Genomic DNA, 22532 nt, shown 5'->3' with positions numbered 1-22532 from the left:
GTGTCTCTCTTGGAATTTGGACATTTCCTAGAAAGTTTCTTTAGTCCCCAGTTTGACAAAGCGTTGTGAAGATTACCAACTCTCCGCATTCATCCTCACTTAAAGTTGCGATTATCCAATACTACACCCGTAACTACTTCAAAATCCTCAAACATGTAATAAAATGACTCAAAAAATATAAAACAATCTACTAAATTCCATAAAATGACAAAATAAAGATGTATTCTAGAAAATGACCTGAAAATACAAAATGGCAAAACATGATCCTAATAAATTAATATTTCTACAATGTCTGACTAGTTCGGCCCCGCGGTGTAGGGGGCAACGCGTCCGCCTGTCGCCCGACGGCTCCGGGTTCGATTCCCAGCCGAGTCAGAGGTTTTTAATTGTAATGATTAATATCCCTGGCCTGGGGACTGGGTGTTTGTGACATCCTTCATCTTCCTTTCCTCACACACAACATTCCACACAACCGCCATTCTCTGGTAAGACCCCAACTAGAGTATGGTTCCAGTGTATGGGACCCTCACCAGCATTACTTGATTCAAGAACAGAAAAAAATCCAATGAAAAGCACCTCGATTTGTTCTGGGTGATTTCCGACAAAAGAGTAGCGTTAGAAAAATGTTGCCAAGTTTGGGCTGGGAAGAATTGAGAGAAAGAAGACGAGCTGCTCGACTAAGTGGTATGTTCCGAGATGTCAGCGGAAAGTTGGCGTGGAATGGCATTAGTAGACGAATAAGTTTGACTGGCGTCTTTAAAAGTAGGAAAGATCACAATATGAAGATAAAGTTGGAATTCTTTCTTTCTTTCTTTCTTTCTTTCTTTCTTTCTTTCTTAATCTGTTTACGCTCCAGGGTTGGCTTTTCCCTCGGATTCGGTGAGGGATCCCACCTCTACCGCCCCAAGGGTAGTGTCCTGCAGCTTCAGACTTTGGGCCGGAGGATACAACTGGAGAGGATGACCAGTACTTCGCCCAGGTGGCTTCACCTGCCATGCCGAACAGGGGCCTTGCGGGGGGGATGGGAAGATTGGAAGGGCTAGACAAGGAAGAGGGAAGGAAGTGGCCGTGGCCTTTAGTTAGGTACTATCCCGGCATTTGCCTGGAGGGGAAGAGGGAAACCACGGAAAACCACTTCCAGGATGGCTGACGTCGGAATAGAACCCACCTCTGCTCAGTTGACCTCCCGAGGTGAGTGGACCCCGTTCCTGCCCTCGGACCACTTTCCAAATTTCGTGGCAGAGTCGGGAATCGAACCCGGGCCTTGGGGGTGGCAGCTAATCACACTAACCACTACACCACAGAGGCAGACTAAGTTGAAATTTAAGAGGAAAAATTAGGGCAAATATTCATTTATAGGAAGGGGAGTTAGGGATTGGAATAACTTACCAGGGGAGATGTACAATCAATTTCCAATTTCTTTTAAATCATTTAAGAAAAGGCTAGGAAAACAACAGATGGAGAATCTGCCACCTGGGCGACTGCCCTAAATGCAGATCAGTATTAATTGATTATTGATTACACGCAGGTTCATACAATATGGCGCCAGTAGGGGCAAAAGATCCACATGAGTCGACGCCCCGAACAAATAGCATTTAAAAAATGTCTGAACTATGATCAGGATTTCTGTACAAGTTAGCAATGGTTGTTGTGAGCCAATTAAAAGATGCCATGTCATCAAAATTCTAGATCCGGTAACAGACAGACCACGCGTCTCAATGGATGTGTGGGCGGTGCCCAGATCCTTTGAGCGAATTTAGCCCATCGGCCTTGTGGGCCTTGAGTGCTTCGTTTGACAAGTAGGAGTTTGGACAGAATGGTTATGGAGGGGTGGTGGTACCTTGGAAGAATCGAACTGGTCAGATTGTGACCTGCACCCCGAAGGGTGTGTGAAAATGAAGGCATCCTTGGGTCTCTTGACGCTGAGCTCCATGATGTCATATTTGCCTCTCAGAGGGTTAGGTATTTCGTGTATTTCATTCTTCTTTTCTTAATCTGTTTACCCTCCATGGTTGGTTTTCCGTCGAATTCATTGAGGGATCCCATCTTTACCACCTCAAGGGCAGTGTCCTGAAGAGTAAAACATTGGGTCGCGGGATACAAATGGTGAGGAGGACTTGTACCTCGCCCAAACGGCCTCACGTGCAATGCTGAACAGGGGCCTTGTGGGGATGGGGAGATTGGAAGGGATAAACAAGGTAGTGTGAAGAAAGCGGCCGTGGTCTTAAGTTAGGGAACATCCCGGCATTTTACTGGAGGAGAAGAGGGAAATCAGGGAAAACCCCTTAGAGGATGACTGAGGTGGGAATCGAAACCCCCTCTACTCATTTGACTCCGCGAGGCTGAACGGACCCCTTTCCTGTCCTCGTACCACTTTTTCAAATTTCGTGGCAGAGCCTAGAATCGAACCCGGGCCTATGGGGGTGGCAGCTAATCACACTAACCACTAGACCACAGAGGTGGACATTTCGTGTATTTATTTGTTAAAATTATATATTGTGCCCTACAGGACTCTATGGTTCCGGCCAGGCGAAAGCCGGTCTCGAACCCAGAGTACAGTAGTGAAAGAACTCTCACAAACGTGAGCTTGTGCACATAGTCTTACCTGAACACACATCCTTGCTCGGCCGGACGATAGCGCACTTCTCAGGGATAACATGGGTGAACAATGGGCAACATTAAGATAAAACACTAGGATATGTGACTAATCAGGTGAGAATTAGCTAAATTAAAAAAATATCTAACAGAAAACATCGCTGCATTCAAAGTTTTACAATCAGGGATTTATTACATAAACAAAAACTATTTACAAATGTAAGAGCTTTCAAATGCTTGGGTAAAGATAATGTTGAGCCGATGACAACCAGTTCACTGCCTTCACGATACAGCTGTGCTGTAACAAGCATGTTACAATTGTGTAAGTAAGGAAATCTAGAAAAACGTATATCTGCTGAAATACACATCTAACAGTAATTCCCATAAAATTTACTATGCCTCGTACCATCGAACCCCGGTGCAAACAAATACAAACACATAATGTACCGTGTCCTGACTCGGTCACGAACCCTGGTCCCATGAAGAGTAAGGCGTAGAATACTCATATACAAACAATATAAAAAGAACACAACCAACATGTCCAAGGGGTCAATATCAAACGGGCCAGTGTTATAATTAACGTAGAACAAACAAAACAAAAATCTCTCCCTGCGTTCAAAACATCAAGGTCGTCCTCTCCCCCTACACACTCGACAAGCTGCAGACAGCAATATAACCGAGTTTCAAGACTGTGACGTCAGACACAGCAACCCTCATCATTCGAACACTTGACGAGCGGCAGTCCACATGATTTACGAGCTCAGCTGGCTACGGGCTAAGAAATCTCGCCTTTCAAAACACCTCACGCAATCTGGCTGCTAAAAACACGCTTTTAAATACACCTGGGCTATCCGCCCTCATCTCAATATCACCAGCAATATAACAAATCTTATTTCCGCCTCCCATGGGCTCAACCTTGATAATACAAAGACACAAATCATTAAGCTATAGTCACATGGCCATAATAAGGCATCTCACATACATCCAATACACACTCAAACTGTGCTGGGCTTTCTCATATCAATTCATACAGTCAGCTACATGCGTAATGCTCACATCTCTCAAACATTCGGACTCGCTCGCCCTGTCAGTAAAGCTAGGTGAATTACGGGTTGAATCCTGGTCTCAACTATACAGCCTACGTCGGCAGTGACAAATGCCTAAACGCGACACAATAAATAGTGCCTGCCTGTTAGACTAACCTACCATGACCAAGGGAGTTCGACCTGATCCATGAAGATAACACGTACGCTAATATAATACTATCGAAATTAAATATAAACACACCAACAAGGAATCTACAAACTATCATCTACCCTAATGTACGGGGTTCGAGCTTGAGGCCTAGCTCTTTATTACCAAGAAATTTCCTACCATAACTAACCTGTTGGCTGACGGCCCCCCTATTCCTATCTAAATTTAAATGACATGCTTGAAACAGAATTGGAAAGCTCTGACCTTATATGATTGATGACATGACGGAGCGGCCCTCCCTGTGGACCACTGAATTTACCACATCATGACAAACTGCGACGCTTGCAGCAGATACTGGTGAACACTTGGACACATTCTTTCTTGTGTGACTCCTTCGTACAGCTCCTTAGGTGGTTGGAAGATGTGCCCTTCGACGTCGCGCTGATCAGGTACACCCAACGTTCCTGGATCGATTCCCGTTGTCATGTCGGCTTCAGCTCCGGTTGTGGCTTCCTCGCACTGATGATGTAAAAGCTCGTTCTGGCTTGATGCAGGGGTAACTGAAAACAAATTCATTGATTATAGACTGTCCAGACTCGATGCCTGTTTCCATTACTATCGTGCCTCACACGTTACATTGACCAAGACTTGTTCTGAATTTTAAACCTGGTACACTATAGTTTCTTCACCACTCTTAGTAACACTGTTATTCCATCCTTTCACTCGGACAACATGTAGTTCTGAAGAACTACCCTGAGCCTATATTTATTCTAGCATTACGAAAGTTACAACTTGACCTCACAGAAATATGAAGCTACTAGTTCATCAGTCTATTATAGGCAGTACCTCATCTCACCATAGCATATTAAGAATTTAGCTGAATATGCAAGTTGATTACTTACTTCCTCGCAGATACCGTAGTACTAGTTGTATGTGCAGCTCGAAGATAAAATGTTGTTCTCAGTACCGACACGCAGCATGACGACTTCGTTCAAGCAGCCTTACGGTCAAAGAATGAGGCTGATGTGCCAGGCGGCCTTACTTTTATAATCAAGGTAGCGTAACCACGCCGCTTGATCGCGTGCAGGATATGCGCGCCCGCGACTCGAAGTTTTCTCGCACAAAGCACGTCAAGTACCCTATTTAACGAATGCATTTATGATTGCAGCCCTAATGCATATCAAAATTAAGCAGAAATTAAGCAGGTTGCAATTCTTGTATCAAATCCAATGCAACTCTTCCGTAACCAAAGATATTAATTTAATTCTTTCTTCCCTCCGAAGGTAAGTTTTGCCGGGATCCGGGAAGCGTCCCCAATCTTCATTAAGAGGCTTGGCTTGGGACATAACTCCCTTTAATGAGGTTCTGGAGATTTTCATAATGACGCTCTAGCTCTCTTCACACAAGAACGCTTCTTCTGGCTCTTTTATGAAATATACTATAAGACAATGACTTCGTGGGTGGTCTTATGTAATCCCAATATCAATACTAAAATCTATACTATTGGTCCATGAACAGAACGGTTCAATATATTAGTAGTAAGAATCAGACAACCTTTTCTGGGGCATTTCAACTTAGCCTACGTGTGTTATCTTGGGTAAAATCATGAACATGAATATCCAGGTAAGCACAGTCACGTGCATATGATGCATATAGAACGGGAAACTTGGCAGGCTGGTTTTATCCAAGCACCTGACTGTGAAGACGTGGAGTGATGGAATGGAAAACGACCGTTTTGAGTGAAGCAGACAAGGTGTATAACGAGGACAGGAGAGGATTGCTTATTTGTATTCAGAGGACGAGTGACGTTATTCATTTTTCTCGGTGAATACTTATTGTATGGTGACTCTCAGTTGGTACTCAGTGCTTGTGCATAGTAACTGTCGTCATTGTATTGGACTATGTGGGAGTAGCTTGATAAAATTTACCAAGTGCATCAACTTGGATGACACTTTATGTCTGCGAGACGAGGAGTTTTGAGACGGAACTTCGAAGGTTGCTCAAAAATGTATATTGGGCGACCAAAAAGTTTCCGTTAGACGACCGTACATCCCTGAATCGGGATGCCAATCAGGAAAAATCGTCGTAAGCACTGAGGCACTCATTCCACCGGTGCAGCAGGTTGAAGGTACCCGTGTGGTAAAACACTGTGTCCTGCTGCGTGAAGAAGTCCGTAGCCGCCTGCTGCACATCCTCGTCCGGCAGGAAGCGTCGACCCTTCAAGGCATTTTCGAGGGGACCGAAGGTGTGATAATCACACGAGAAGAGATCAGGACTATAGGCCTCATCCATCACCCGCTTGTTGTTGTCCGTAATGGATGAGGCTGGCCTCCGAGATCGATCGGAGTCTCGTGTCGAAACGCGACCAGCATGGAACTTGGTGCACCATTTTATAACGGTGGTTTTCGACAGACATGCTACCCCATACACAGTCTTCATTCTCCTATGGATGTCCACCGGTGTTTGTCCCTCGGAAGCGAAGAACAGAATAACAGCACCCTGTTTGGACGCATTTGGTAATAACGACGCCATAGTTCACGTGGCCGCATTTAACGTACCTCGGCACGACACGGTTGCCACACTAATCCCTTTGCTTTTTTTCGGGGAATGGGAAGTGATACAAGGAGTATCTGCCTGTTTCCATGTCAAACATGCTACCAAGGCTAGAGTTTGTGTTAGGTATGTGGTGCTGAGGCGCGGTATTAAAGGTTAGGGAAAAACACATAGGCGGAAAAAAGAAAGAGCCTACATATAAAACCTGACAAATTTTGATACCACATGCAAGGATGTGGGTTCTGGATAGGTCCAGGCTTTTGTGTTAGTAGAGGAAAGTTATCATGCACCAGCCATGATCCATATTCTCGCCAGTCCAGTTATCAAGGAATCAGTCCGTCTCAGCACTGCCGTGACTAGCGCGGGCCTTGCCGGTTGCGGAGCCATGCATCGATAGCCACTAGGGCTAGCCGCAAAGCGCCCCCCCCTTGGGGTTCCTCGTATCCAGTCTCCGATCCCGGAGAATGAAGCCAAGCCCGCAAAGGCGGGTGCTTTCTGAATGGGGGTGGGACATGACGCCGGGCCTCCTTCCTCTCTGCCTGCGCCATGGCCCGGTAAACAGGGCAACTGCGATGGGAAGCCGGGTGGCCCCCACGCGCAGTTGGCGCACACCGGCGCCTCAGTAAGTGCCGCGCGGGCCATATAGTGGTGATCACTCTCACAACGGTTGCACCTCACTAAGAGCCCACACCTATCCTAACGGTCGTCCCACCTCAGGCAGCGGAAACACTGCAGGAGTTGCCGAGGGGGACGTTTCGGTTTCAACTGACTGCCGCTACCCGCTGAGGTCCTCTGCTGATTGGGTCCTCGGTCGACTACTGTCCTGGGAGCAGTCCTGGGTTGCGGTTGGGTGGCACTCTCCTGGTAGACCGGCGACATCTTCTTCTTCCTGGTGCGGGGGTGGTGCCTTCTTCCTGGTTGGGGCGGTCTCTTCTCAGCTGGGGAAGAGGCCTCGTCCTGGTGGCCCTCCTCCTGGCCTGGCGACCGTGGGGTTGCGGGTGGCCCCGCTGCAGCGCCGGTTTCCCCCTCCTCGTGGCTGGCGGCGGTGGCGTCGGTCGTTGCCGACACGTGATTGCGTTCTCTGTCCTGTGGGGCGCACATCGATGTCTGCAACATGACATACTCGCTGACAGGCCGGGCCTGTGTAGCAGCCTCCGAACGCCTGGGGGCGTCTTCCTCTACTGCCGTCCGCCGTCTAGAGCGCCTTCCTGGATTGCTCCCTGATGGTAGGCCCTTCCTGATAGGCCTTGGTCTGCGTCCACTTCGCAGAGGTGGTCTTTGGAGGAGTGGTCTGCGTCCACTTCGCAGTGCCGAGCCGCTCGGCCTGGGTCGCACAGTCGCATCGCCAGGGTTTGGCGTGCTCCACCTTCGTTGTGGCGTCGCTGGTCTCCGGCGTGGATGGAAGGACTAAGTCGGTGTTAACCGCCTTATTCCTCGTCCATCTGTCCTTTCTGACCGCCTGGGTGGCAGCTCAGCTGGTCTCCGTCCTGAGGGCGCCGGCGTTCACCCTTGGTGCTCCGTCCCTCCCTTGTAGTCGGACGACCTCGGACCGGACGGAAAGCACTTTCGCCAAGCTTTCCAGATGCTCCTCGCTGTGGTGCCGGACGATCAGGCCTCCCGGGAGAAAGCTCTCGATGTACCGCGAAGGGGGTCCCTTTACCTACATGTCCGTGCTTTTATAGCCGCATTGGAGTCTCGCTAGACGTTGCATGTCCACTACAGCTACGCCCTCAAACAGAAACGTTCTGATCACGCCATATATTTCATCCAAGGTTTTTGCTACAAGCGTTTCATACATGCATTGGGCTTGCTACATAGAACCTTCTTAAACAGAAACCTGTAATATTTTTCAGTTTTGGTACTTAGACCCCTTTTAACTTACAGTATACACTTGATATGAGTTAATTCAGCATTCAGGAATCTCGATCGCTTGGCGTGGGAACTGGAGGGATAGACGACTGGAGCATGAGAAGGGAAGGCTCTGATAAGCTGAGCGTTGTTAAAAATAGATCAGTCGCTCTCTTCCGGTTTACATGTCTGCAACAGCAACACGTTGATCATGCAGAGGTGGTACTAGAAAATCCCTTTTGCGAGGCTATAAAGAAATAAAAATTCACATTCTGAAATTTCAGAGGACAGAAACGATTACTGCTCTACGTTTGCATAACAAAAGTCAAAGATGGAAACTGTGCTCTGCATAGTACTATGTGATGGTATACTGTGATAAGTAAACAAAACTAGTGAAATTGTACAGAACCCTAGATTGAACGCAATTCCTAATTTCCACTTTTCTTCACTAGATCTCTCTGATCAGATAACTTTGTAAAGACTTTAGTTGATAATACTGGAAAGAAAAAAAGATACTGGAACCGAAAAGCTTAAGACCCTTAAATAATATTTAGCTGACAAAAACTACTTATGTTGTTGTAAATAAGGTGTAAACTAATTTCAAAAATTATCTCCTCGTAGTGCCCCTTCCAAAAATCTCTTATTATGATTTTCCATAGTCAGTCCACTTACCTGAAATTCTTTGGCTGCATTGAGCAGCATTCGTAACTTTTTTATTTCATTTGTCCACGCGGATAATTTTGACGATAATTTCTAAATATTGAATTTTTTGATTTTCACTTAGGTATACTCTTACTTTTGCTTGTGGTTAGGCGTTCCTTGACAGTGGTATAGGAGAATGTTGATAATAAAGAGCCTTGAGACCATAAAGCCGTAAATCTGACCTAAGCGTAACTGGTTGCTATATGTCTTTTCTTCTTCTTCTTCTTCTTCTTAATGGATTTCCTGACCAAAGGAGAACAATTTCTTGGAGGTTGCAATTACAGAATTCTGCTGCTGTCCTGAGACGATTTCTATTTCCTCGAAGTCTTGTTAATAAGTTTAGGGCAACGTAGTCCAGACACTCGTCCGGCCCAGTGGTGTATTTGCTATTTGTTCGGGACGTCGACCTATACAGATCTTTTGCCCCTACTTGCACCATATGATATGAACCAGCGTGTAATTGGAATTGCGGAAGTGTAGAATGTTGAATGTGAGGAAAGGAACGTTAAGGACGACACAAACACCCAGTCCCCAGGCCAGGGATATTAATCATTTACAATTAAAAACTCCTGACCCGGCCGGGAATCGAACCACGGACGCGTTGCCCTCTACACCGCGTGGCCGGACATCCGCAAAGTTAGTGTCTTGACCGATACAAACTGCATGGCAGTGCGGATAATTTTGACGATAATTTCTAAATATTGAATTTTTTGATTTTCACTTAGGTATACTCTTACTTTTGCTTGTGGTTAGGCGTTCCTTGACAGTGGTATAGGAGAATGTTGATAATAAAGAGCCGTGAGACCATAAAGCCGTAAATCTGACCTAAGCGTAACTGGTTGCTATATGTCTTTTTTTCTTCTTCTTCTTAATCTGGTTACCGTCCAGGTTCGGTTTTTCCCTCGGACTCAGCGAGGGATCCCACCTTTACCGCCTCAAGGGCAGTGTCCTGGAGCTTCAGACTTTGGGTCGAGGATACAACTGGGGAGAATGACCAGTACCTCGCCCAGGCGGCCTCACCTGCTATGCTGAACAGGGGCCTTCTGAAGGGATGGGAAGATTGGATGGGACAGGCAAGGAAGGGGGAAGGAAGCGGCCGTGGCCTTAAGTTAGGTACCGGTACCATCCCGGAATTTGCCTGGAGGAGAAGTGGGAAACCACGGAAAACCACTTCCAGGATGGCTGAGGTGGGAATCGAACCCACCTCTACTCAGTTGACCTCCCGAGGCTGAGTGGATCCCGTTCCAACCCTCGTACCACTTTTCAAATTTCGTGGCAGAGCCAGGAATCGAACCCGGACCTCCGGGGGTGGCAGCTAATCACGCTAACCACTACACCACAGAGGCAGTATATGTCTTTTCACGAGAGTTTTATCCTGATATAAACATGGTATGTCCACGCCTCTGCCAGAGAAAGAGTTGTGATTCGCTGAGCGTGTAGTACCGACCTCCACCCGTCAACGTCTCGTGTTCGGACGTACAGGGCTGCGCATTGCATACGATAACAGTGCGAAGATCTGAACTTCTGAATAAACGGCTAAACCTGGATTCTGTTCACTTAGTTCACAATGCTCTGCCTATGGCCACTTCTGAGTGGTTTTCCTCTTTTGTGCTTCACTACACGCGATGGTCCTATCTCTTGCTCCATTCCTCTCACTATGAATACTGACACTGACTGTAACACCTTATCTCCACGCTGTAGTCCGACTCGTTGGCTGAACGGTCAGCGTACTGGCCTTCGGTTCAGAGGGTCCCGGGTTCGATTCCCGGCCGGGTCGGGAATTTTAACCTTAATTGGTTAATTCCTACGGCCCGGGGGCTGGGTGTATGTGTTGTCTTCATCATCATTTCATCCTCATCACGACGCGCAGGTCGCCTACGGGAGTCAAATAGAAAGATCTGCATCTGGCGAGCCGAACCAGTCCTGGGATATCCCGGCACTAAAAGCCATACGACATTTCATTTGCACGCTGTACAGCTTGGGACTTTCCCTCACTACGAGAAGACTTGCTGTATTACACCACACCTTGTGCCTTTATTTCTCGTTATCACTATTTTATTTATACACCGATATATATGACAACCATATTTAAATTTGACTAACTTACTCTCTAAATATAATAAACTAAACTAAAATAAAATAAATGCCACATACTACTTTCCTTTTAGCTCGCATACAGTCGAGTGAGTGCGACGGTTGCTTCTCCAACCAACTACGCCTATGTCCACGTGTAAAGGCCCTAAGGGTGCCCCGCCTATTTGTTTACGTCAGGATTAAACTCTCTTGAAAAGACATATACCCATAATTAATGTAAGGAAGGAACAAAGGTCAATTCGTCAGTAGTTGTCGCGAGGAGAGACCCCTCATAAACCAGTGATTGTAAAGCTGCGTTTACACCAGCGAAACTCCCTCGCGAAAGTCACTCGGGCGAAACTTACTCGCTTCGAGTGAAATTTCGGCGCTACCCAAAAACAGAGCGCAATTCAGAGTGAAAAATAGCGCGAGTGGAGCGAGCCGCCTTCGACAAGCCTGAAAGCTTCAGTTCTGGTTTTGCAGCGAACATAGAAAATTATTTTGTCCCTCGAGCTGCTGCAGCTGTGCATTACCTTTATGAGTTAATTTGTTTAAAATCGCCATTGTCACTGTTGTTTCATTGTTTTTTCATTGTTAGACACCTACATGGGACCGTACTACAATATTTCATCATCACATAGTAGATTAGTGTAATAAAAGTGTCGTAAAGTTATAATAAATTGAAGTGTTGCGTTTGTTGTGCCGGTCAATGTAAGTTCCTCACAATGACCCAAGAATGCTTCAAAATAGGTACCGGTAGGCTCAAAAAAGTAATGAAATGACAGTAATTGCTTACTTGATCCGGTGATCCTGCTCTTATTTTCTTTCGATCTTTCGCTTCGATATGATCCCAGAAGCGCTTTCATCTTCCCTTTCAGTGTAGAAATAGGATAGTTTAGTTGAGAACTAATTTCCTTCCACACTATCGGCAGCTCTGAAGATGGTTTTCCGTGGTTTCCCATTTTCACACCAGGTAAATGCTGGGGCTGTACCTTAATTAAGGCCACGGCCGCTTCCTTCCAACTCCTAGGCCTTTCCTATCCCATCGTCGCCATAAGACCTATCTGTGTCGGTGCGACGTAAAGCCGCTAGCAAAAAAAAAAAAAATTCCTTCCACGCATCTTCTCTTTTATTGCGATTGAAATAGTTTTTGTTTTTTGGATTCCACATAAAATCTATTTTTGTAGAGCTCGATGAGCTGCAAGCACTGTTCTTGATTCATCCCTCGCGCAACTACGGGGACCACGTTTACACTGAGAGAAATTCGATGAGCGAAACCCTTTGATGCGCGGACAAAAACCGACTGACCTCCGGCTCGCAGCGAGGGCCCTCACCCCGCAATTACTCAATTACTGTAGCTGAATACGTACAATACGCCGGATAAACTTCGCGGATTCGGATAACCATTCGCGGATGCGGGTGCGGATGATGGAAGTGCGGATGCAGAGCAGATGCGGATAATATTTTGTATATCCACGAAGGGCTCTAGTTATAGTTACAAAACACATTGAAGCTGCTTGTGCGTGTGTGGTGCACGAATGCAAGACTTGTCCTCATAAGGAATTGATACAAGTAATTATGCCGATATTCGGACTGCAGTAAACTACAAAATCTTATATTAATGCTACGGAGTTATCCGTGGAAGTCAGAGGTGAAAGAAGGTGCGGGCTGGAATGGGTGTAACTACAAGTTCGAAAGATGAAATAAAATCTCAATAAAGGTTATATTTTCAAAACTTAACAACGGTAACATATAATTTTTGAGCGTACAACAGATAACAACAACAAGAAAAGCACCAGTTAAGTGGTCTTTACAAATTCTGGGCTACGAGGCCAAATTCATCAATTCTTGAGCTCTCAGCTCACAATCACAAAATACCAAAGGGCAGAAAACCCTTAATTACCTGGAGCTCTTGCTCCCGCTTAATAATACCAGAAAGAGCGGACCTGCTCTCAATTTTACAAGCCTATCAAAGGCCACAATAAACTTCACTACTATCTGCCCTCAAGGCACACAAAGAAACAGGGGTATTTAATACCCAACCTACAGGGCCTTTGCATGAAGAAAACAAGACATCAGGTTAAGTTACTGGCCCAAAGTACAGAAAGGACTGGAGGCGTGAACTTGCACTCCTAAATACACATTTTAAAACCTAAGTGGCTCTAGGCCGATACACAGGGGCTAATCCCAGGCTAGGGAGGTGACTCGTATGAGAAAACTTTAATACATTAAGGAAGAGAAGAAACGGTTATGAAAACGTAGTCACCTCAATTTCAAAAATGAAGGGGAGCTCGAGAGGGAAAAGCACTCTCTATCCTCGCTTTACAGTAAAAGAGATTGGTAGTTTTTACATAGACTGAAAAGGAATTTACATTTTAAAGAGATGGGTTACATATTAAAGGTTTCGAACCCTCCCCGAGAGTTAGACTGCTGAGCTAGCAAGAAATAAAGATATTAAAAGGCCATTGCCTTGTTGAAGAACTGCTGTCTGAAGAACGAGGCGCTTCCCGCCCCCTGCTACATATTCCCACACTGAGTTAGATGTTATACGAGTGGCCCGGAGACAAGAAAATCAGCAGTTTTTATACCCTCGTGGAAAATTCGAGACCTTTCAAGAATGAGTAGACACACCCCCTCAATTTTTATTGGTAGACTATGAATTACACGTGGAAATTTGAAGAAGAAAGCTATGATTGGAGTAAAATTAATTACAGAAATTACTGATTGGTTAAATTCAAAACAGGCGGAAAGAAAGGGTTAATATTGCCAACCCACAAACCACGGAACAAAATTTAGTAAAGGCAAAACTTATGAATACAAAATTTCTTCAAGAGAGTTCATTCCATTGCACCAGAGTGTATTACCATAGTTTTTGGTAGAGACATCTGTTAGAGAAAGTCCACACTTCTTGATCAATGAGAAACAAAAGCAAATCAAAAACACACAGTGACATCTTCTGATAACCAGTAGAGTTAGTTCGGTGGTAAAGTTCCGGGTTTCTCCAGTAGAGAAGTTTCAATTGGCGCAAGATTTGAACTTGCGTCGTAGAGGTGTACCGCCCGGTACAATTAAAATAGTGAACAAGAACAATACAATCAAGGTCAACAATTTTACAGTGATTGGTATGTTCAGTTTACAATCTAAAATCCAACTTTTGAGGTTTCTTAGAAAATAGATTAAACAGATCTGTTGATTATATAATTATGTCTCTGAATATTTATTTTCTGTCTGTTTCTGTTTTTTATTTTTGTAAAATGTCCATGGGGGTTCTAAACCCCAGTAATCCTCCTTCCCTCCTGACTACGCCCCTGGTTTGTTGAAATCGTGATGAGTCGTCGGAGCATGGGAAAGTGATGCCTCAAATTTCGGTTGGAGATTTTCAAGTAGCCGTGATCAAGCGCCAAGTGTTTTTCATTTTTTTACGGCCTTGAAAGAACATCTTGCGTGGAGGACACATTTTTCAAAGTGACCATGATGTCAGAACGGCGATAATAACAAAGGCGTATGACCTGTGGAGAGGCCTGGTGCAGGTCTTTCGAGTTGACACCCTATAGGCGACTTGCACGTCTGTAAGGATGGAGCCATAACTGAGATGAATTCAAATGCTGAAAAGACACAAACACCTATCTCGCTAGCCGGAGGAATTAGTCAACGAAGGCTGAGAATCAAACCCGTGACCCCTTGGACCATGGATCCTGACAGAACAGCGGTAAGACAGTCAGCACACAACCTTTTACAAGAGTGGCATCGAAAAACTAGTCTCACGATAATCAAGTGCATCAGTCGCCACGGAGACTAAGTGAGAAACACACTGCATAGCGTCTCAGGTACAAACTAGAGTTGGTTAACGTGTGTGTGCTTCGAAGCACTCAGCTGACTCGAACGCTTGTTTCAAAGCAGTGAGATTGCTTCGTGGGCAGGAACTTCAGTCGTTCCGTACATGTCGGCTACATCAATGCTTCGAAACAGCAAAGCTTTGAAACAGTGACGATTTTTTGTTTATCCTCTTGCCTCGATAGAAACACTCCGCGTGACAGCGCCCGGCACTCGTTAATAGACGCTTCATATTCGGAAACACGAATGAATTTAGTAAAAGAACAATACACTCAGCAAAGTAAGGTCTTTGTTTTACACAGCATAAAGGACATTACTTTTTTAAAAACAGAGTCATATTATAACAGAAAGACGCTTTCGTTTGTCAAGTGTAAAATTATCGAAAATTATGTTTTTAAACTTCAATATGGAATAGGTTAGTAAAATGGATTAGGTCAAGCCTGTTACTGTACATATAATTCGTTCTTGGACTCTTCTTAGATTTAATTAGTAATTCTATATTTATTCAAGTTTACTTAGACTACTATTTCACCATGCCTTTGTAACTGGATTGGAGTAAGATTCTTGTTGTACATAGAATACCTGTTTAGAACTCATCTTAAATTTCATTACCGGTAATAATTTTATTATTCAAGTTAGATACTGTTTTAGTGTGTTTTTAACTGTAAAACTGAACCCTTTCCGTATCATCGTACCGCTTAGCGAAGAAGCAAATGCTTAATATTAATAATGTTATTTGCTTTACGTCTCACTAACTACTTTCACGGTTTTCGGAGACATAGAAGTGCCGGAATTTAGTCCCGCAGAAGTTCCTTTCACGTGCCAGTAAATCTACCGACATGCCTGACGCTGGCGTATTCGAGCACCTTCAATTACCATCAGACTGAGCCAGGATCGAAACTGCTAAGTTGAGGTCAGAAGGCCAGAGCCTCAACCGTCTGAGCCAGACAGCCCGGCGAAGTAAGCGCAGTTTATTATTAAGTACTGGTACTATTATACTGTGCATCATCTATTTATCATGTTGTATTGTGTACATTTGCTCTGAACCGCACATTTTATCGTTATGAGAAGGTCGAACAGTTTATTCAATGAACACTGTCAAGGCACTCCTTCTCTTGCATTCCGAGACGGAGTTGCGCTCGCCGTGTGTCGACACACTGCTTCGAAGCAATTCGTTCTGACGTATCGAATGTTTTGAAACAGCCACTAGTGCCTTTTCGCACATCTTTAATACAAACTATTATAAAATATTGAGACACGATGTAAACATTATTTCGGGACGCCCCTCGTACATCAATAACCTCCTTCCTAGTTTCAAAGATAAGATTTATTGACCGTATTAATTGCGTTCAAAGCACTCTTCATAATGAAATCCAAAAGTGACTCAACTCTTGGGTTGATGTCAGAGCTGTGCACAAGCCAGATGTTGGGAGTTGGCATCACATCCAGTGATGAGATGGTAGCCGACATTCTTGCAGCTGGCCAGTAGTCGTTCCACTTCTTTTGCTGGTCGTGGTTTCTGGTCATCATATGGAAGGTAAGCGGATCCAGGCACTATAAGTTATCCCTCGGCCCTTCCAAACTTCATTATTATATTTTTACGAGGATTAGCTGCTACTTTAGGGTTGTTTCGTGAATGAAACCTTTTTTCAAGAATGGTAACAGAATACGCAGCTAACCACACTCAACGCTGGGTGTTGTAGTTGAGATGCATATATGCCTTATCCAGAGCCATATATTTTGATCGTGGCTTTACGTCGCACCAGGGTGGCAAATGCATGAAGTGACAAAATTGAAAAGATCTACCCCCTATGTTTCTTATTGATTATTAATGGGTGGTTCAATATTTAATACATTTTATAACGTTTATACTTTTTATAGGTTGAATTTTATCTGGTGATTTTGGTAATTTAAGTTATTGCTTTGGGGGTGTAATTGCGGGATGATAATCTAATTCTAATTATGCATTACTGGGAGGATTACGAGCTGTTGCTCAAACAATTTCCTATGAAGTGAGATTAGCACTAATTTTGTTAATATTTATTTTTTAGTAGATAATTACTGTTTAATAAGATTTATAAGTCTTCAAGGGTATGTGTGATTCATGTTTTTAACCTTTCCTCTTAGTAGAACCCCTATTTAATGTTTTTACAGGGGCCTGATTTTATAACCTTGAATGGGGGTTTACCTTAAATCGATGTATCAGTAGAAAGCACACCTTTTCCAGAGATCTTTTCTTCACTTAACATAAATTGCACCATCATACATTATTTACACAGTGACAGCAATGAAATAAGGAAATATTTACCCTGCACACTGTACTGTAGTTATGGTTTATGCTTCATTTTGACAAATTTTTGTCGGTGAATGAAAAACCGCTTTGGTTTAAGGTTGTTCTTATAACGTTATACATGATTTTCCATAAAAGTCGGGAAGGATACCAAAATCGCACAAAAAACATATTAAAATCGGTATGAAACAACATTCGGTTTGTTTAAACATTTTCGCCGATGTTTTCCAAGCAGCGGCTTATTCATTATCACGTATTTTCTAATTCCAATAGTCTGGACACGCATATTCAGTTTCATTCTTAAAAACTGTAATAGCATCACTCCAGAGGCTTGTGGCAAACATTTTCTTACTTCAAACGGCGTTATCTAACCTAGGTTTAGCGCGTACGTATTATGAAAACATATTTCAAGCTCCTTGTAGAATAATGATAACATTTTAACTATAAATTTACATGGGAAAGGACATAACATAACCTCTGAGATTAGTATCTTGAGAAGAAGTATTAGATTCTTATTTTATTTTAGTAGTATTAAAATTAAGGAATCAGCCTTTATTTCTAAGGAGTTAACAACTGCTGTCATTGTTCTTATTGCGAAAATATGTTCTCCCGATGTTTGTTTACACCAGTCGGAGTTCTCTTTGGAGTTTTGAGGAGACCTCAGGCTCACTCAAGATCGACTCGCTCGCCGTAGCGAAGAATCGGTACGGAAGATGATCGATCGCGTTCAATATAAACGCTGGAGTAGTGTGTATGAATATTGATAACGGATAAAAACTAACATGCCCGAATTTTCCCGTAATAACATAGGAATCAGTAAAAAGGTTCTCATTGTAACCGAAGGATATTACACAGATTAATATAGAAATTTTCGAAGGTTATAAAAACAGTTTGTCATTAAAACGGGGGTTTTCTTCTATTGTACTACAGCGACCGCGGTCGGATGTGCTCCGAGTCCGAAATCTCACTTTAGCCCTAAATGCCCGCGATATAAATTCTTCTTCTGCCGTGAATCATCCTTAGCAAGCTTATGACGTCTTTTTCACAGGTTTTTAATGCCCCATAACCAAAACTAATATAAATAAATATTTGAGAATTTTAACAATTCCTTAACGCTAAATGCGGGTTTTGCCCTATTGTGGTTGATTGATTGACTGAATTATGTTAAATCGAACATGAAATTGAATTTCTCTTATGGAATATTTTTCGGGACTAGGAAATTTCTTCCGTTAAATGCGGGTTTAGGCTAAATCGAGGTCACGCAAAATCGGGGTTATACTGTAGTTTAATAATAATGTTATTTGCTTTACGTCCCACTAACCACTTTTTAAGGTCTTCGGAGACGCCGAGGTGCCGGAATTTAGTCCCGCAGGAGTTCTTATACGTGCCAGTAAATGTACCGACACGGGGCTGTCGTATTTGAGAACTTTGAAATACCACCGGACTGAGCCGGGATCGAACCTGCCAAGTTGGGGTTAGAAGGCCAGCGCCTTAACCGTCTGAGCCACTCATCCCGGCATACTGTAGTTTGAAAAGGAGATTTTAATGCGCGCACTTTCGTAGTATTCAAAAGCGAAAGCTCCTGACATGAATAACAGAATTTTCTTTCCGCTTATGAGAAACCTGTCAGTAATATTATTTAAAATACCACCACAATGTAGAAACATGGCCTCCTAGGTTCTGCTTACTGATATCAAGATCACTTCGGGCTGCAACTTAGTCAAGTGGGCGGTGAATCAACGCCACCTAGAGACATCCGCGTGGTGTTGAGTGAATCGAGAAGGCCGCTAATTGCCCATAATACCAAGAGTTGTGGAGAGTCCGTGAAAGTGGCAGCCATTTTTATTCATTTTGTGAGAGTTTTATTAAGTGTTTTTCGTGTCGCGTACACGACATGGACGATCGGAAACGATTTCCGTAAATGGCGCGAATTTTCGCATATTAGCAAAGAGAAGAAAAAATTAATTGTTCTCCAAGATACCAAAATTAGACTTGTTTTTTTCCAAACTATAACACAAGCAACTTCATCTCGTGCCATGACGAAAATAAAAATGATGGTACCTGCACATAAAATGCTGATGCGAGTACGCCCAGTTTTAGTTGCGTTTCCGTTGGTCTGCTGTTGGAACTAAGTGAAAATCATGAAGACGATTATAAACCAAACGATAACTCTTATTTTTGGCTTAAGTTATGAATAATGTTATTAGAAACTACTATGGTAAAAATGGAATGGATTTATTAGTGGTTTATTCCCGCAGCCAACGATCTGTTTTTCATGCTCCTTATAAATATTTTGGAGGAACATCCCAGTCTGCAACAACGGGCTTCAATGATTGGAAACACCGAAATCTACCTACTAGCGGCTTTACGTCGCACCGACACAGATAGGTCTTATGGCGACGATGGGATAGGGAAGGCCTAGGAGTTGGAAGGAAGCGGCCGTGGCCTTAATTAAGGTACAGCCCCAGCATTTGCCTGGTGTGAAAATGGGAAACCACGGAAAACCATCTTCAGGGCTGCCGATAGTGGGATTCGAACCTACTATCTCCCGGATGCAAGCTCACAGCCGCGCACCTCTACGCGCACGGCCAACTCGCCCGGTAACACCGAAATCAGCGGTTAACACAACATCTCCACTCTCATCGTTATTGTTATTGTCTAAAAGACAGAGTAGTAAACTGTGCAACGTTGCCAGCGGTCTCTGTTGCTCTCTCTGTTGGAATTATTATTATTTAATGATAGGCCTATTAATGTTTGACATTTTACCTTGATGACGGCAGCGCGGAAGAACTTTAAGGAAACGGAGATTTTACATTATCCATTATATAAAAATAATACTAAGTGAAAGATCGTTTTATCAAATTTAAGGAAGGAGGGCGTAAAATAATTTGTGCCCAAATGCGTTACAGTTGTTAAATTCGGCCCTGCTTATAACTGAGCCGGACTTTACTCGGACATGTCCATTATCTATCCAAATAACATCATGGTTTTGTCTGTGCACTACAGATGTTTGCCTCAAACTTCGTTTATACCTCACATGTACAAAACTCGGAAATATGTCAATTTTGATTTTTTTTTTTTTTTTTTTTTTGTGGTGATTAGACGGGAAAATGGCTTGATGGATTTTCTTGAAACACAGTGTTTAATTTCAGGCATGGTCGGGTTTTACACTAGGCTCTTCACAGGGCGTTCAGAACCTAGCGCCACGCATGCTTCACTGGGCCCGGACAACGCCAGGCTGGGCTGGGCCTATCGTCTAGCGGTTGACGTCGGTAGTTGCAGAGTGGGTCTTGGCCCACACGTGGCCACGGCTTTACCGAGGCTCTACGCTTCTGCATTCGGGAGACGGGACAGTGCTGGATCTCATCGTTTTGTTTGTTTGTTTTTTGTGGTGATTAGACGGGAAAATGGCTTGATGGATTTTCTTGAAACACAGTGTTTAATTTCAGGCATGGTCGCGTTTTACACTAGGCTCTTCACAGGGCGTTCAGAAGCCAAGTATTTAGGGGTTGTAGTAAGGATGTAAAGGAGAGGGTATATAAGTCTCTGGTAAGACCCCGACTAGAGTATGGTTCCACTGTATGGGACCGTCACCTGGATTACTTGATTCGAGAACTGGACAAAATTCAAAGAAAAACAGCCATATGTTAGTTGCAGTTTTTTTGTTTGTTTTGCTAGTTGCTTTACGTCGCACCGCCACAGATATGTCTTATGGTGACGATGGAACATGAAAGGCCTAGGAATGGGAAGTAAGCGGCCGTGGCTCAATTAAGGTACAGCCCCAGCATTTGCCTGGCGTGAACATGGGAAACCACGGAAAACCATCTTCAGGGCTGCCGACAGTGGGGTTCGAACCCACTATCTCCCGAATGCGAGCTCACAGCTGCGCGCTCCTAACCGCACGAGCAACTCGCCCGTTAATAAGTCGCAGTTAAGTAAGGTTATATGAACGTTGTATTGTAAATGAAGGGCACAGCTTTCTTCACATGGCTATGTGGGTATTTAGGGGTTGTAGTAAGGATGTAAATGAGAGGGTATATAAGTCTCAGGTAAGACCCCGACTAGAGTATGGTTTACTGGGGACCCTCATCTGGATTACTTGATTCGAGAACTGGACAAAATTCAAAGAAAAAGCTCGATTTGTTCTGGGTGATTTCCGACAAAAGAGTAGCGTTACATAAATGTTGCAAAGTTTGGGCTGATTTTTGATATGCTCTATTGGTGGAAAAATATCTAATTCCCTCCATGGCAACTTAGAATTTCCATTCGGAATTGCTAGGCTGGCATTAATTCCATTGTGGAGTTTTATCTCCCGTATGCAGTTATCAGACTGTGCCTCTTATAATGGGCTTGTGATAAGTTTACCTGCATACACCCCAGCGTCAGTGGGTGGGGTCAGACACATCCCACTCTAATGAGTCTAGTGTTAGCCCGAAGACGAAACGCTGGTTAATAGAGCAAACGCCTGAAAAGCCATACATCTAATTTTTGATCTGAATGGAATAACTTACCAAGGGAGATGTTCAATAAATTTCCAGTTTCTTCGAAATCATTGAAGAAAAAGCAAGGGGAACAAGAGGTAGGGAATCTGCCACCTGGGCGACTGCCCTTAATGCATATCAGTATTGATTGATTGATTGATTGATTGATTGATTGACTGATTGATTGATTGATTGATTGAACAATAGAGCTTGTTTCTCAAATACATCTTTGAACGAGTCTAATGTACAGTGTTTACAATAATATTTGCAAGTAAACAGAAAAATATAACTTGATTCATAAATAAATATTCTAAAGGAATGCCTTATGTACGAAGCTATACAAATAATCACTAGTAAAATAAGACGGTAGGACTCGCTTCATAACTACATTTTATAAAGACATAACCTACAAGTGTACATTGTTCATTTCATGATAAAAGCTGTACCTCCAGATGCACCGCCTGAACAGTCTCCATTGGGAAATGTAGTTCTCTGAAGGAATGCCCGCTTTCTAATCTAATTTCCTGATATAAAATCATCTTAGCGAGAGCTCACATAACTCTCTTAGTTACAACCCCATCAGCGCAGCTCAACCCCTCGCATAACAGACCTGAGAGAACCAACCTTGGGACTTCCTCTTTAAATCTTGTTACACTGTACTTCTCGACTCTGAGATACGAAGACTGCCAAACTGCACGTTTTAAGGGGACTTAACATTTATAAGAAGAATTTTGAGGGGGCAACATGGCACTCTGCCACCCTAATATCATTTTTGGGAGGGCAGAAAAGGCCTTGTCCCCCCATAGTCGGCGCCACTGTTCCTAGCCACCTGAGTACAAAGAGGACCCTGGATCAGAACATGTCCGAGATGCCCACTCCAATTCCATGGTAACTGGTATCCCGACTTTCAGGACAACTTACTCAACCGTTGCTCATGGTTAGAGGCATGATTTTTTCGCATT

At 43.7% G+C, this 22532-nt stretch overlaps 1 protein-coding gene across 3 annotated transcripts in view; it reads left to right on the top strand.

The window, feature by feature from the left end:
• Positions 1-22532, top strand: part of LOC136876519 (aquaporin AQPAe.a) — a 539002-nt gene that overhangs the window by 131434 nt on the left and 385036 nt on the right. The window contains exon 1 of one of the 3 annotated variants that reach the window (XM_067150537.2): positions 16315-16336. The exons of the other annotated variants lie outside the window; for them this stretch is intronic. Within the exon in view, the coding sequence (XP_067006638.2) occupies positions 16330-16336 (7 nt within the window). The 5' untranslated portion in view covers positions 16315-16329. Of the gene's footprint in view, positions 1-16314; positions 16337-22532 lie in introns of those variants that run through there. 3 annotated transcript variants of the gene reach the window in all.

This window comes from Anabrus simplex, chromosome 6 (assembly GCF_040414725.1).
Source record: "Anabrus simplex isolate iqAnaSimp1 chromosome 6, ASM4041472v1, whole genome shotgun sequence".
NCBI lineage: Eukaryota > Metazoa > Arthropoda > Insecta > Orthoptera > Tettigoniidae > Anabrus > Anabrus simplex.
The sequence above is the reverse complement of the archived record's forward strand: the minus strand, read 5'-3'. Positions and strand labels throughout refer to the sequence as shown.